We start from the raw sequence: 16,213 nt of genomic DNA, 5'->3' as shown, positions 1-16,213 counted from the left end.
GATGAGTCCCCCCGCTTTAATTCTTGGGACTTGACCCCTGGGGTGACTGTATAGGATGCCAAGGGTCACATACGTTTTTACCAGGCAGGAAGGCGGTGATGATCTGTGCAACTTGGGATTGGCATCAGTGGAGAAAAGGCACATCACATATGGTTACATGATTCCTGTCTAAGTGATGGTTCCTGCAATGGGCGTGGTTTCAATTCTTCAATGGTACATTAAACGCTGCGTCTGTGATAGTGATAGCAGTGTAGAACAGGGACAGGGAGACTAAAGGCCCATTTCTTGCTTTATATGTTGCATTAAGGCAATTTAGGAGCCCTGTGCGAAGGTCTGTGTGGCATCTGCCTCTCTGGCAGAAATGACTAATGCACAGATACCGACAGTGGGCCTCATTACGAGTATGGAGGCAGCCATGGTGCTATTAGCGCCATGGCTGCCTCCATACCAGGCTCCAATACCGGGTTCCTTCAATGGGGAATAACCGGGTCATTCCAACATTGGAGGAACCGGTAATTCCCCATTCCCATTTGAGCCCCCATAGGGCTCAATGGGAATGGGGAGGGAGCTAATAATGGGCACGTTAATAACGGCCTGTTATTAGCTCCCTGTTCCCCTTGTGGGACCCGGAAAGGACTTCTGGTTTTACCAGACGTCTGTTCCGGGTCCCGCAAAGGGAACCTCGTAATAGGCGCTCCCGTAATGAAGGGGGCCGATCCCGTACCGGCACCCTTCATTTCGGGACCGCCAGGGTCGTAATGAGGCCCAGTGTCATGTTCTGAGAATGATATGAGTGATGCACAACTACAGTCCATAGGTAGTACACAGAGTGTGACATCAGTGATGCACAGAGACAGGTATTGAGTAAGTGGCTTGTATGGTACACATGCACAGATAGAAGGCTAGGAGGGCCTCAACGAATGAGGGCTGCACCCTCTGGCGCAAATACAAAAATCAAAAAGTCAAACTCAATACCTCCAGTCTGACAGCTGCTGAGTTCCTGTTAGGGAGTCTGGGATCACCGCTGCATGCTGGACAGAGGTGTGCGCGGCGACTCCAGTAAGCTGCTGCCATGTTGGGGGTAGGAGAATCTGCTGTGTACCACTGGGCCAAGCCTGCTGTGAAAGAAAATAGAAGGTTACTGCATTACAACAATACACAAGGCCCTTCAAAACACCCGGTGTCAAATGAGTATGCGCCTGTTTAACTAAGAGGAAGTGGCTAGGCATACCACATCTTGTTGTAACTAAGTTAAGCGCCCGGTTGCCCCTGGGCCTGGTGCGCTATAGAAATAAATAAAATACTAAAATACTAAATACTAGATTAGAAAGCTTTCACCTGAAGATGGTCCGCTCCATCACTGAGAACATGAGTACTCTCTACCACCGAGGTGTTGGGCCAAATCCCCCACTAAGGAACCAGGACGAGTCTTCTATCCAAGAACTGGGCCAAATCAATGAAGAAGGGCCTGCTCCAATACTACTTCTAAGGATATATGGCAGTTCTATCCCTGTGCAGCTCAGATGACTAAACAACAGAGGAACTGGGCGATCTATAACATTGAGGGGCTGGGGCAACTTTACCACCTATGCATATGGGGCATCTCTACCACGGAGCAGATACGAGTTATTCTACCCTGGTTCAGCTGCGACAACTTACCACATAGGGTATGAGTCAACTCAGCGACAGAGCAGCTAGATCAGCTGACTACCGAGTGTTTGCGTTTATTCCACCAGTTCCAACCCAACCACTGGCAGAGTTTGACTACAACCAATGAATTTGGAAGCCACTAGGACAATCGTACATCTAGCTCAGTTGGTCCGACGCAATTACTGAGGAAAGGCTGGCTGGCGATTTCCACTGTGGAACATTTGGGCCATCTCCCCCACTGCGAACATTTAGAATTTTGTATTAATGGTGCACTTGTAAGGCACTTGTACATCAAGTAGATTGAGCTTTGAAGCGCCCACAGGGCACCATGGAGGAAACAAGGGAATGAAATGCAAATATAACAATGAACAATAGAGGCGGACCTACTAGGCGTTGGGAGCATTCAGAACGCGTAAGTGCAGAGAGAGGGAAGGGAGTGGGCGGTAAGTGCTAGGAGTACCACAGGGGAAGTGCTATGGAGCAAGCAGCTGTTAAGTGACTTGTTGAGAGTGGTCAACTGCCAATAAAAAGTAAGTGCGTGCAGGCCTGTGGACCAGCTCTAGAATTCAGCAGGGTCCAGTCTATCAATTGTATCAGTGGGGATTGGGCCAACTCTATTAATGGGGAGCAGAGCCATCTATATCAGACAGGAGCTGAGCTAGCAACAAAGTGATAAGCCCACTTTTTCACAGAGGTGTTAAATTCTACCGTGGAGGAACTAGACCAGCTCCACGATCAAAGGGCGGTCTCAATTCCAAGGATCTTAGCCAAATCTATGCTGATGAACAGAGCTTGTCTAATGTATCCGTAGACTTTGATGACGCTGATCAAGATAACATAATAGGTGGTAGACAGGGTCCAATGGTCGGGATAGGGGTGGCTAGGCCTCACCAGTTGAATCACCACCCTTTTGTTTTAACCTGGTTTTGTATTATTCACCGTACGAGCACTAAGTGATATAATTCAGAGTTTTGCTATGCATCGATTATTGATATAATCAATGCACCTCTGGAAAAAGGACCCCGCCCACAGAGCCTGAAAAATCCAGAACAAAACTCGAATTCTGGATAAGAAACTAAAAGGGCATTTATCCTTTGTAGACTAAGTTATTGTTAAGGCATTTGGAAATAAAAATTTAAACAAAGCTACTGACTATTCAAAATAATCTCTATGTAACCCCAACGTGACAATGATGGAGCATATTCAGTCAACAGTGAAGAGTCATCACTGGCTACTGGTGAAATGATGGGTCAAGCTGATGGGCCTCTGATGTTAATGTTAAAGGATATTTGTACTGCGCACTATCACCACCGGAGTGGTGCTCTAGCGGCTCTGAAAGAAAAGAGGAGGGGGGTGAGTTAGTGGGAATGAGCTGGAAAAGGACGAGATAGCAGTGATGTGCGCAAAGTACTACAGCGACTCTACATCCTCTTGCTGCGAGGAGGACTCAAGACATACTGGCCTTCTCCTCGGCTCAAGTCTGGCAACAACAACAACCTGATTGTCCCCAGATACGGCAAGCAAATAAAATGAGCTTGCTTTTTTCAGTCCTGGGCCCTACCTTCCCCAACGCACTCCCAGGAAACCTGACCTCCATCAAAGAATACCACCTGACCAGCTAGAAACATCTCTCCTGGCTACCTTTCCATAAAAGACAAGCAGTCCAGTAGTTCTAGCTGCTCAACAAGTATTCTACAGTTTCTGAGAATGGTAATGTTGGCCTTCCTAGCTATTAGCACTTGGAAGCAGCCCTGAACAGCAAGCTGCATACAATACATCACAATGAATACAACATACCACTACACTAATTCATCTCAATCCATGTTTCATTCACACCGAAGGTTGCAATCTCTATCATGTCAAAGTACTTGACATGGTAGATCAGCTTCTAAAGTGCAATGTTCGCGCCGCGTAATCTCAGGGCGCTGTGGCTTTTACCGACCATAAGGTAAAGTGAAATAGCCACTGCTTAAGAAATGGGGAGGGTGTTCAGCCCCCTGTGAAGGCCTGAGCTTCTCAAGGCAAGGGAAGGTCTAGTTGAAGGTGTTTTTCAAGACCTAGGGCCTCATTACGAGTTTGCCGGTCCAGATACAACGGTACCGGTAAGATTGCCGGTACAGTTTGTATCCGGACCGGCAAACTCTGAGTTGTGCTCGCGGGTGCCTTTCATTCCGCAAGGTCTGCCCTGCGGAATGAAAGGCACCTGTGGGGATCAAATGGGAATGGGGATCTACCAGTTCCGGCACCCGCAAAAGGGCAATTACCGGGTCCGGCGAGGCCAGAATACCCAGGTAATTGCCCATTCACGGGTGCCAGGTATTTTCGGGAGTTTGGCGGCAGCCTGTCGGTTTTACCGGTAAGGCTACCACCAAACTCCTAATGAGGCCCCTAGAGTGAAAAGAGCTCTACTTTCTCATCTTGTCCAGAATGAGTGGCCCCCATCATCACTGTCCTATGTGAGAAGGGAAATGCAGAGGTGGACATGCAGTGATGGGGGCTGTCCCTTAGAAAGAGGGGTAGGCCCAGTGTGCAATGCATGCTTGAGATGGGAATCCGGTCTATAGCAGCAATGCAGGGGGACACTTTCCTAACAAGGTGCAATGGCAAGCAGGAGAGCCACTGCCTTCAGGTCTTTCTGGGGGTGCTCCATCAGAGAGGGTGCAATGCGCAAGTGAAAGCAATCGCTGTAACCAAGGAAGACGTCACTGTTGTCAGTGATCACAGAACTCTGGCGTGAATAAGAGAAAACATGACACCTTCTGGAGAGTCTTCAGGTGAAAGAGCTTGCTACCACGTGCACTTGAGGAACCAGAGAGAGATTGGGGTTTAGTTCGAAATGGAAGCTCCTAACAAATTAGTCTGGACCCAGATATGGTCTCCCAGAGTCGGGCAGTGATCAGCTTTTTCTGAAGTGATCACTGGCATCAGTGCATTGACCTGCTGGTCCGCATCTAGTTTCTAATGGCCAACAAGGGACCTTGGGATCCAGGCGCAGTGTACCACAGGTGCCCATCCTGCCTCAACAAGATCTGGCAGGAAAACTGATAATTAATGGATCGAATAAGCCGAGATAAACCGTAGAGAAACAAGTGGCACCACACTAAAGAGAGCAGAGAGTGTCCCTTGGGGGCGTCAGACTCAAAGAGCTGGATTTCGGGGCCAATTGCCGGGCATATTTAGCAGGTACAGAAATGGCCAATGGCCAACCTGGACAAGGAGGAGGGGGTGAATCTGTGTCAGGGTATGGTCAAGCATCCATTTATTGGTGTGGCCCAATCAAGAAAGGCACTGATACCAATGACCTCTAGACACATCCAAGATGTCATATATGCACACTAAACGCCTAGTGGGGAATGTGCTTCATCTCGTTCAGATGACACATTGTGCAGTAGTCTCACTGATCCTAGACGGGGCTAACCTATGCGCACACATCGGTATACTTACATGGCTTCTCTCATCATGAACTTATCAGAGGTTCACAAAATGGCAACTACCATGCACCGTGTTTGCATAGCCCTTTGGAATGCCTCAAGGAAGGGCAAACATGCCTGTTGTGATCCGGAGTGTTATTTTTTATGACTTAGCGTTTTTCCTTATAGTTCCTTAAATGTCACAATGAAATACTCTTGACAGTCCGATCCAGAAAGATGGTTGAGAGACTCTCCTCGGGAAAGTTCAAATGATATGTATATGTGAAGCTACTGGTTATGTTCAGGGGCAGCAATGAGTACTCTCACCTACTTTAACACAGCAGTAAAGACACTGGGAGTATACATAGACTCCTCTCTATCTATGAACAGACAAGTCAGCGCTATCACCTCCTCATCTGCCCACACCACCAAACTCATAAACGCCATCAAGCCTTACCTCTCCAAACCCAACTGCCTCTCCATAGCCCGAGCAACCATTGGAGCCAAACTGGACTATTGCAATGCCCTCCTAGCGGTCACATGAGCAAAAAACCTAAACAGACTCCAAGTCACACAGAACAATGCGCTCCGGGCTGCTGTCAGCATCCCAAGAAGAGAGTATATCTCCCATGCCAGACTTTCAGCCCAATAGCTACCGGTTAAAGAACGAATTACACTCAAAATCCTCACCCTCATCCACAAATGCCTCTCTCTCTCCGCCCCGTCTTACCTATCAGAGACCATCTCCAAACCCTCCTCCGCCCGCCCCACCAGAACGCAATACACCAACCTACTCTGCATCCCACGCATCAAAAAAGCCAAAGCCGGTGGCCTAAGCTTCCCCTACATTGCCGCCCAGATCTGGAACGCTCTCCCTGCAGACATTAGGGCAGAAAACTCACTCCCGATTTTTCGTAGGAAACTGAAGACCTCTTTCCTTGCACAATAATGTGACCCATGCAAATCCATGTAAATATACTGCATTGCTACTGTACAAACACCATATTTCCCACTGTAAATAATGTATTCCTTGTTAATATTGCTTTATTGTATTGTATTATTTGTAACCAAGATATGTCAGTAACAAGCGCCACGATGCCCCCGGGCTGACGTGCGCTCTACAAATCTGAATAAATAAATACTTCCTTTGCTTCGCTGTTGCCAAAGAAGGCGTGACCTGAAAGAGTGCTGAAGAAACCTAAGATCATATGTCATCTAGTATCTGCTGATGGACTCAAGTTGGGTTCAAATGGATTTACTTGTTTTTGGGACACAAATTATGGCACAACGCTGGAGAGGAATCAAGAGGTTTTCAGTGGCAGAAAATGTAAATGTTTGTGTGTCCAGGAAGATATACACATTTGGGTGTTTTATTTTATGTGTATGGATTACATTTCTTTTGATTTTTTGAGATGGCCGAGTGTCCTTTTAAGTTTGAAGCTATGACATCTCTAGTACAATTATCCTTTTTATACGTATTTATTTATTTATTATTAATGTGATTCGGTTCTTTATGAACTTTACACATAATAACATCTTTATACATAAAATCATATATTTATAACACTTCCATAGAATCGTCAATTTTTTACTTAATCATTTCTACATTTCCATTAAAATCCTCCAATTTCCACATTTCTTAACATTTGTGTATATTACACATGACCCGTTACTGCATTTTCCTTAGTATGAGCACATTTAAATATTGTATGTATCATCCTCAGTCCTTGGGCTCCATTATGTACAATGGCACTTACTGTTCCATTCCTTCCAATCATCTTTTTACATGGAGCCATACATTATACAATGCAAGATGAACTGACTACTTTTCTGTGTTCAAACAGTACTGCCAGAATGAGTCCTCCTTAATACTGTTATAATGCCCCACAAGCTTACAAAGTTTGAACACATAAATTACTCCTAACACCATGCGCTCAGTTAATACAGGTTTAGCAGTTTTCATCTTCGACGGGTCTTTGCATATTCTGCAAAATCTATTCGGAGCCAGTAGATGAAACTCCGGCCCCAACACCGTTAGCACAGGTAGTTTATTCATTTCTAGCAGTGATACTAATATGATAATAATAATAATGTATTTCTTATATAGCGCTACACACCCATAGGTCTCAGAGGGCTCAGATAACAGAAGGCGTTATCATCCCACAGAGTGGTACTCAATATGCGTAGGTACAGTGAGGGGCACAGTAACAAGTAATGTTGCAGTACTTTAAAATTGATGTACTATAAATAGTGCCTCGCTTTGATTTTTCAGCTTTGCAATATGAGCATAATTCTGCGTCCATTCCCAATTTTCGACTTTTATTTTCAAACGATTACTTTAACTCATGGAATTGTATGCCCCAATCAGGTCTCCAATTTATCATCTGAAATGTTTTAGTAACTAATTTAGTATAGGCTTCTGAATCAACTTCATTGGCTGTATTACCCAATAAACTCTGAAGTGGGCATCAGGGGTTGTATGGGATTTTATATACAGCAAGCATCTACGCTTCATAGCAAGGGCTGGGAGAGGTATTAGTCTGTGTTCCAGGCGTAAAAGTTCGATTGATACCGATGGGAAAACTCTCAGGACCGTCCTCCAAAATTTCCCATCGGTAACTTTCAGCCAATGTAAATCCTTCATAGCGAGGGCGTCTGCTCCATACAACATGGCTGCACAGAACCTTTGCTTGTACAGCATCAAAATGCCCTCCATGCTGTAACCTAAGGTATCTCCCACAAATCTAGCAATTAAAGCAGTAAGAGATGCAGCTGTCCCACGCTTTGCATCAACAAATTCACAATAACCACGGCCCAAGCTTAACTCAACTCCTAAATATGTATAGCTTGTGACATATGTTTTTTACATCTTGCCCAAAGTACATAAGAGACTTGTTGATCCCCCTGGCAGACCCATAGTATCTGGTGTTAATTCAATTTTGGAACCCTTGTCCAAATTTGCAGACTTTTATCTAAGACCATCTGTTTTGAAAATGAAAAGTTATTCGAGAGACACCACTGATGCTATTAACAAAATAGAAAGCATAGAGTTTATTCCGGGCCATTCTCTACTGATAGGCTTGGATATTCAATCTTTGTACACTGTGATACCCCAAAGAGCCACACTAGAGGTGGTTGAAGAAGTGTTGATGAATAGAGAGGATGGTCATCCTGTGAGCAATGCATTTATTTTGTGGTGTACGGAGTTTGCCTTGACCCAAAACTTTTTTCAATTTCAAGGTACTTTTTTTCAACAGATTGAGGGTACTGCTATGGGTGCTGCCATGGCTCCTAATTTAGCTAATCTCTACGTCGAATATTTTGAAAAAGCAGTGATATACCCAGCCACCAACCCCTTTATCCATCATTTGAGGAAGTGGCTGAGGTATATAGATGATATACTGATTGTATGGGATGGCTCAAGAGAAGAGGCTGATAGTTTTGTGACATGGCTCAACCAACAAAACCAGTTTTTGAAATTTACTGGGTCTATATGTGATTTGGAGACCCATTTTTTAGACATTACCATTTTTCATCACAATGGTTTTTTGAAAGTGAAGCCCTACAATAAGACCACTGATAGGAACTGTTTATTACACTTCAACAGCCATCATGCCAAACATTTAAAGAATAATTTGCCATTCGGACAATTTTTGAGGCTGAAGCGTAACAGTAGTCTAAAAGATGATTTTGCTCAAAGTGCGGATGTATTGACCAAGAAACTGTTGGCCAAGGGTTATCCGTCTAGAGTAATAAGAAATGCTTCAAAAAGAGCCTACAATAACAATCGCGAGGCATTGCTGGAGAAAAATAACAAGACTACTAAAAAGATTGGCACTGTTTTTGTTAACACTTTTTCGAATTTGTCCTATAAAATCAAAACCATTGTGATGAAAACTTGGAAGAAAGTCTATTGTGGTAAAGAAGTGTTGCCTCCTTTAGTGGCGTTTAGAAAAAGTCAGAATCTACGGAATATTCTAATCAGAAATGATGTGACAGAAATGCGAACTCCACAGGTTAGACAAACTAGACTGTGGGGTATGCCTGAAGTGAAAGGACATTTTCCATGTGGGAATTGCAGCATGTGTGGACAAACAAAAGAAACTAGAGTATTGCAAATTCTACCTGATGTAAAGTGGGTCTTCAGTGAAATGACAAATTGTAACACAGCCAATGTTGTATATTTAATCACTTGCCCGTGTGGCCTACATTATGTGGGAAAAACGAATAGGCAATGTAAAGTTCGAATGGTGGAACATCGCAGCTGTCTCAAAAACCAGGTGATTACTGCTCCCCTTGTCAAACACTTTATTGAAAAGAAACATGGTTTTAATGATTTCACATGGCTGATTTTGAAAAAGGTGCATGGACATACCAAAATTGAAACGGATCGAAAATTATTGAATGTAGAGCAAAAAATTATTTTTAAATTACAGAGTAATGTGCTAGGTCTCAACGAAAGCATTGATTGGCATTTGGTCAGCCAAGTATGATTTTTGACAGTGTGAGATGCATATACCATATTGTGTTTGTGCCAGCATATCATTGTTTTAAAAAAACACCTGTTTAGTGCTCGTGGTGTCCACTAATCTGTTCTACACCAGTAGGCTTCAGGTCCGTTCCAATATGGCCCTTCCCTTTGATGGACTTTTTTTCCAACACTGAGTAGTGTAGTCCTTTTTCTATGTTGCCGGGTCCGTTCCAACATGGCCCTTCCTTTTGATGGACTTTTCTTCCTACACTGAGTAGTGTAGTCCTTCCTTTGTGTTGCCGCACGACCATAGACGTACTGTTAGTGTGCAGCAGTTTTTGGTTTCACTGAATTCAGTGTTGGCTGTGTGCTTTTGGAAGCTGCCATTAGAGTGATTTAATCCCTCTGAGTGTACAGGTGAGTCATTAGCATTGTGGTTCTGTGTGTGATAATTTTCCCACTGCCGGTACATTCCCTTCCTGTACGCGTGGGGTAGTTTGGTTATCTTTTGCCATGGGTTTCCCACGTTGTGTAGGATGGACAGCATGGAAGTTTTTTCTGCATTCTATATATTGTACGGGCACTTAGTCTTAATCACGAGGGTGAAATAAAAGCACTCCCATCGGTACATGTTGAAGGGTGATGCCAGACATATGGTGTTCATTGCCATGCATCCATTGTTTTCCAGATTGATACTTTACGGCTTGACTGTGTGGATTTCTCCTTTGCAAACACGTTGATTGCTGCTTTGCTTGTTACAGTCTTGATCCCTACATCTGTGAAGGTAATTTATTTTATGATATTTGGAGCCCTGTTTTCATGTGTAATTGCATTTTGAAGCCCCTTTCTGGATATAAAAGAGCATGTGGTCTCTGTGTATTGGTTCTGTCTCATTTAGGTGTGGCGATACTTTAGCGGACTATGACGCTTTTGTGAAGTAGTGGTCTCTCATTTGGCGAGAAACCAGCGAATTTGTCATCCTGTGACGCGCTTTGAAGTTTCACCATTTAAAGGTAAATTTGTGGGTGCCCTATTGGGACCCGTGTGAGTGTGGCATAACCTCTATGCCATGTTCTTTTTCTACATTTTGTAGTACTTCCTTTCCCTCTTTTTGGAACTCATTAGTTTTTTCTTTTACTCTTACAGGCTCGGAGGTTCTTTCCTTCCTTTGCCTGTATAGAAGTTTGAATCTACCCTTTCAGCACGGTGTTGAAGAGATTAGTGGATGCTTTTTTTAAAAAATTTCCCCTGAAGAATGTTCGCCCGAACTGGGCAGTGAAGAACAGAAACATGTTGGGATGGTTGTTGTTTTAGAGACACATTGAGATTTTTTTGTGTTATGTTATGTGATATCTTTTGTGTCATGCAAATAAGTGAATTTTGTATTTCATGTTTTAGTAACTGTTTTTTAGTGTTTAGTACACTGTGTTAGGTGAGGGTAGTGTTTTATGTTTAAATTCAGTTCGAATTATTTGAATAAAAATTTGTTATACACATTTTTTAATCAATCATAGCAGACGGTCCATTTTGTCAGGACTAGTGATGCCGGAAAACCTTATAGAGTTCCTGTGTAAAGGGGGTTGGATGTAAGTAAAACAAGACGTGTTATCTTACTCTTTATTGTATTATACATATTGATATCCCTGTCAGTAGAGTAGGATGTTATTATAGGGACTGTTTATACCTATTTGAACATACTAGCTTGTGACATATGCCACAATATTTCTATCAACTTCAAGTTTAGGTTAGTTGACTTTTATGATGGGAAAACTGCATTATCTTAGTTTTTCAAAGTTGATTATTAACTTATTGGCAGTAGCATAGTTGTACAATTCCATCACAGTTCTCATAATACCATATACAAAGTGCGATCAACAACCACCAGATCATCTGCATACAATAGGCAGAACATTTTAGCACTTCTCAACCTAGGCGGGCAGTTGTCGATCCTACCTAATAATCCAGGCAAGTCTGACATGTATATGCTGAACAGCAGGTGGCCAGCACACACCCCTGTTTTACCCTCCTACAGGTTACAATTGGGGCTGTGATGGCCCCCCTGTTGTCCACCCTTACCTGGACACTGGTCCCCTCATGCAGACATTGAACAGCCTGTAACAAATTACTTGGGCATCCAAAAACCTCCATCTTTCTCCAAAATCTACTTCTGTCCACAGTATCAAACGCAGACTTAAAATCAATAAGGACGGCATACAGAGTAGGCCAGTCTTCCTTTTTTGCCCTAGAGATTAACTTGTCCATAAGCCTCAAGCTATGGCCTGTAACAGATCCAGGCCTGAAACCTGTTTGGGAAGTATCAAATGGCTGTATGGATTCTACCCATTTCTGCAATTCCTCTAGTAGGAGGTAACAAAAATCGTACCGGTTACGTCGAGCATTGATAATAATCCACAATTTCGTGGATCAGACTGTTACCTTTTTTAAATATTGGTACTAAATATGATCTCCTTCAGGAGATAGGTATTTTGCCCCGAGTACAAACTTTAGTGAACAGAATATGGAGTAATAATGCCCATGTTTCGGGTCAATTTTTAAGATATTTGCTAGCCATTTGGGACACGGACCCGCAAACGTTTATTTTTTTAAATCGTATATAGTATCTTCTCTGCATCAATATTTATTCTAAAATCTTCAGGAGAATGTTGTGCCTTTTCTCCTTCTCTACTACATGAAAAATTGGATCTTATATGTTGTACCCACTATGAAGCACCAACAGGGCTCACCGTCATCATCGTTTTTACATGTTTTTGCTTTCCCCAGCAATTGCCATAGCTTCCTAGTGTGTTTTGTGTTCACGACTGATATTACTCGTTGCCATTTTTTGCATGAATTATGCCACCCTTTAATCCTTTTTCTGTATTTATTTATTTTGTATTTGTTTGATAGCTCTCGTCCTACGCTATATCGTAATTGCTTGCTGTCCAATATGTCGCATAGCTCTACGCATGCCTCTCTTGGCGTCCATTACTTCTTTATCATAACTAGTCTGTTTTACTATTTTTGTTGTTACAACAAGGTTACTCTTTTTAATAGCTATGCTTGCAGTTAATTCCCAAAACCATTCCTCAATGTCATCAATTGTTAAATGCTTATACTCCTTCAACTTTCCCAGAGTTATGCTGTAGAACATATCCCGAGCCAGCCCAATACTTTTATGTCTCCCGTTATTCTGTTACCTCCCTGACTAACTTCCAATTTCCCAACAGCCTTCGTGTCCTGACCGCCTCCCTCTGTTAAAAAAGTAAAGTGATAACTGAGTGATCACTATGTGGACTCTTGATGGTCATGCCTCTGACCATGTTAATAAACTTTGATTCACGAATACGTAGTCCAACGCAGCACCAGTTTTACCATTGGCCCAAGAGTACTGTCCTGGACAGTCCCCATTAACATGACCGCTTAACATAGTGAGCCCCCAATCTTTTAAAAAGCCTCCCCAGACAGTGCCTTGTCTAGTGCCTGATGTTTGTTTCATGATGTTCTTAATCCTAACAAACTGTTTCCATACTCCCCTCCAGGCTTAAAAATCTGGCGTTCAGATCACCTCCCACTAACACAAACTCATTCTCATCCAGTATGGGTACAATGGTCAATAAATCCGAAACAGTTACAAATATACCTTCTGTTAAGTCACCACCCGGGGGTCATATATGTTTACTACTGTTTATACTGATCTCTTAGATGAACACTATTTTTTATGATACAAGTCTAAAATTGCGACTCTGTTGTTACTTTGGGATCTTGGGTGAGGTAATCATTTCATTGGAAAAGTTGCAATGGTAACCGTATAAAAGGTTGGGAAATTGGGTTTTTCATAAAAACTATATATATATATATATATCATAATTTATCTTGCACCAAACATTGGCGCAAACTCGAGCCGCACTCCCGGGATGCTGTGAGTAATTGCAGAGTAAATCAAAACGTTCGTAACAAAAGCCAGCTGCACCGTCGCTCAGTTTAAAAAATCTTCTTTATTTCCATACAAAATTTAAAAGTTCCATGTGGAAACCTCCAGCCCAGCAACACAAAGGAAAACCTCAGAGATGACGCGTTTCGCTACGGCTTGTAGCTTGTTCACATGAATTCAGTTTTCCAAGACACAGTATTTGAACCCTCCCCCTACAGTTTGACCTTCAAAATAAAGGTAGGACTAAAATTAATTCAGTGCCCTCTGCCTATTCAAGCTGTCCGCCATTTTTAAATAGGTTCAGTTACTTAATATAACATGGAGACTGGGTGTTAAAATCAATCAATATCGCATCATTATTATATGTGTACATGTTTTTTTTATAAAAAAAAACCAGTTTCAACAAATGGCAATTCGAATCTAAATTCGTATATTTATGAATTTGATTGCATCTGAAGGTTTCTTAGAACACATCTAATTCTCCAGCCCAAACAGTGGTTTGTGAATATCTTCCATTAATGGGGTGTGGAACCAATGCCGTATCCCTTCGGATCTATGACTTATGGTACATAATTCATCCCTTCAACGGGTACGGTTACCGCAGAACTGTAATACGATGCATAATGCATACAATCTCATTTTTACCGCGGCATACCATTACTATTATCTGCCACAGATTGTTATATACACCTTTTGTTAGAGTGACTGGTGCTAACAAGAAAATAATGAAAACACCCAATCATGAACATCTCCCTCATCTAAGGCAGGCAGGCATGCTAATTTAATATGGCTCTATAAGGGGGTAGGATAACCTGAGTCTAAACATAATTAAAAACAATGACGCCAGTGGAACCCATCTGGCGGAAAAAACCCTCTTTCATAGGGGGAATTCTAAGGGAAGGCTTAACAATCTTCAGTGCATAGTCATTTTACTGATTTTCCAGGAGGGGGATAATATAACATCCCAGTGATTTATTCGCCCAAGAAAGTATAAAGTTCCTCATCGATATTATGTCCCAATGGGAACTTGCTCTCGAAATCAATGATGACTCTCGTTTCTCGTTGTCTGAGCAGTTTCTCTCTATCTCCTCCCCTTGGTCCAATCTTCACTTGTTGTAACCCCATAAACGAAAAGTCACTTAATTTTCCTTCATGTTTCTCCCAGAAATGTTTGGCAATAGGGTATGAATAGTCTTGATTTTTGATGGCTCTTATATGTTGCTGTATGCGAATCTTAAGTTTGCACTTGGTACTGCCTATGTACCACTTATTACAAGTGCATTTGAGTGCATACACTATGTACTCTGAGTCACAGGTTATTCTGTCCACAATGGAGATAGTTCTCTTGAGTATGGGGTGTAAAAATGTGCTGCACTCCTCCGCATATTCACAAATCTTACACTTTCTACATTTGTAGAAGCCATCCTTCCTACTGCTTAGCCAAGTTGGCTGCTGGGGTATGGTGTCAGGTGGCATAAAACTACTTACTAGTTTGTCTTTAATAGATTGACATTTTCGGAAGGCAAAATTGGGATATTCTCCCAATGAATGTCTCAAGTCCGGGTCCACTATCAATGTATTCCAGTGTTTGCGTATGATGCTTTTGATATATTTTGCAGATTGTCCATACGTCAAAATCAGACGAGTTGTAATTTCTTGATCCGTACTAGGTGTCTTACTGCTACGATCTAGTAGCAATATGGACCTCTCGCATTGACGTGCTTTTAAATAAGCTCTCTCGATGATTCCTTTGGGATAACACTGATTTTTAAAACCCCAGGCTGTGATTTTACTCTCATCGTCATAAGTGCTGAGTTCCGAGCAATTTCTTCGGAGACGGATAAACTCGCCGTACGGAATACTCCAGATTAAATTTTTGCAGTGGGCACTGTTCGCGTGTAATGGGGCATTTGTTCCTGTTGGCTTGCGGAACATTTTCGTTTTTATTTTCCCCTCATCAATTTGGACCGTGACATCCAGAAACACAACTTCCTTGGGACTGTGAGTTTCGGTGAACTTTAGATTGTACTCATTTTTATTTAGATGTTCCACAAAGTCCATCCAGTCCTTTGGAGAGCCCTTCCATATGATGAATAAGTCATCAATGTAGCGTTGCCATATATATATATATATGTTTTTGAAGATTGTCTGGGGTTACTGGGGTACCCTTTATATGATTACTAGACTGGATGCCGTAGTGTCCTGCCATCTTCAAGCTTATGGCACCAATTTTGTGTGCAGTTTTGTATTTGGTACAAGAGGCTCTAATGGAATACAAATAGCCCAGTCAGGACCCAGTCTATTTTCATGACCGGTTAAGCATCCACTTGTCGAGTATATCATTCTCGTGGCTCTCCAAACTTGCCATCACTATTTAGAGCAACTATCTCATCTTATATCTGGCATTTGTGCCTCTTGGGGCGGGCTCCCTGGATATTGAACTCACAGACATTTTGAGGCCTGTAGCCCCGAGGATTTGCAGGTGCTGAATAAGTGGCGCAAGGCATTACCCGCCTCCCCCCTTCTTTCCCCTAAGAGACTGCTTTCGCCTTTATTACATTTCATGTGTATGTTAATACAGTGCTCTGATGACCTGTTAGAAGGGGTGACAGATCTGCATTTCAATATGATGCTATCGTTGCTAGGTTTTCACTTTTTGGCCTCACTCCTGCTATTTTACCCAGAGTTCTCAGCGCTTTGCCCCAAGTGCTGATGTCCCCCCACATCCCCCTCCCTACTGATGACCTCTAC

The 16,213-nt window shown here is 42.7% G+C and overlaps 1 protein-coding gene across 5 annotated transcripts in view; it reads right to left on the bottom strand.

The window, feature by feature from the left end:
- HIPK2 (homeodomain interacting protein kinase 2) overlaps nucleotides 1-16,213 on the bottom strand; it is a 668,258-nt gene that overhangs the window by 131,083 nt on the left and 520,962 nt on the right. For 4 of the 5 annotated variants that reach the window (XM_069628730.1, XM_069628733.1, XM_069628732.1 and 1 more), the window contains exon 11: nucleotides 976-1,118. In XM_069628730.1, the coding sequence (XP_069484831.1) occupies nucleotides 976-1,118 (143 nt within the window). The remainder of the gene's footprint in view (nucleotides 1-975; nucleotides 1,119-16,213) is intronic. The other variant, XM_069628731.1, reaches the window with a different exon arrangement.

The sequence above is a fragment of the Ambystoma mexicanum genome, chromosome 12 (assembly GCF_040938575.1).
Source record: "Ambystoma mexicanum isolate Mex_15411 chromosome 12, UKY_AmexF1_1, whole genome shotgun sequence".
In the NCBI taxonomy this organism is placed as follows: Eukaryota; Metazoa; Chordata; class Amphibia; order Caudata; family Ambystomatidae; genus Ambystoma; species Ambystoma mexicanum.
This window is presented reverse-complemented; position numbering and strand designations above follow the sequence as displayed.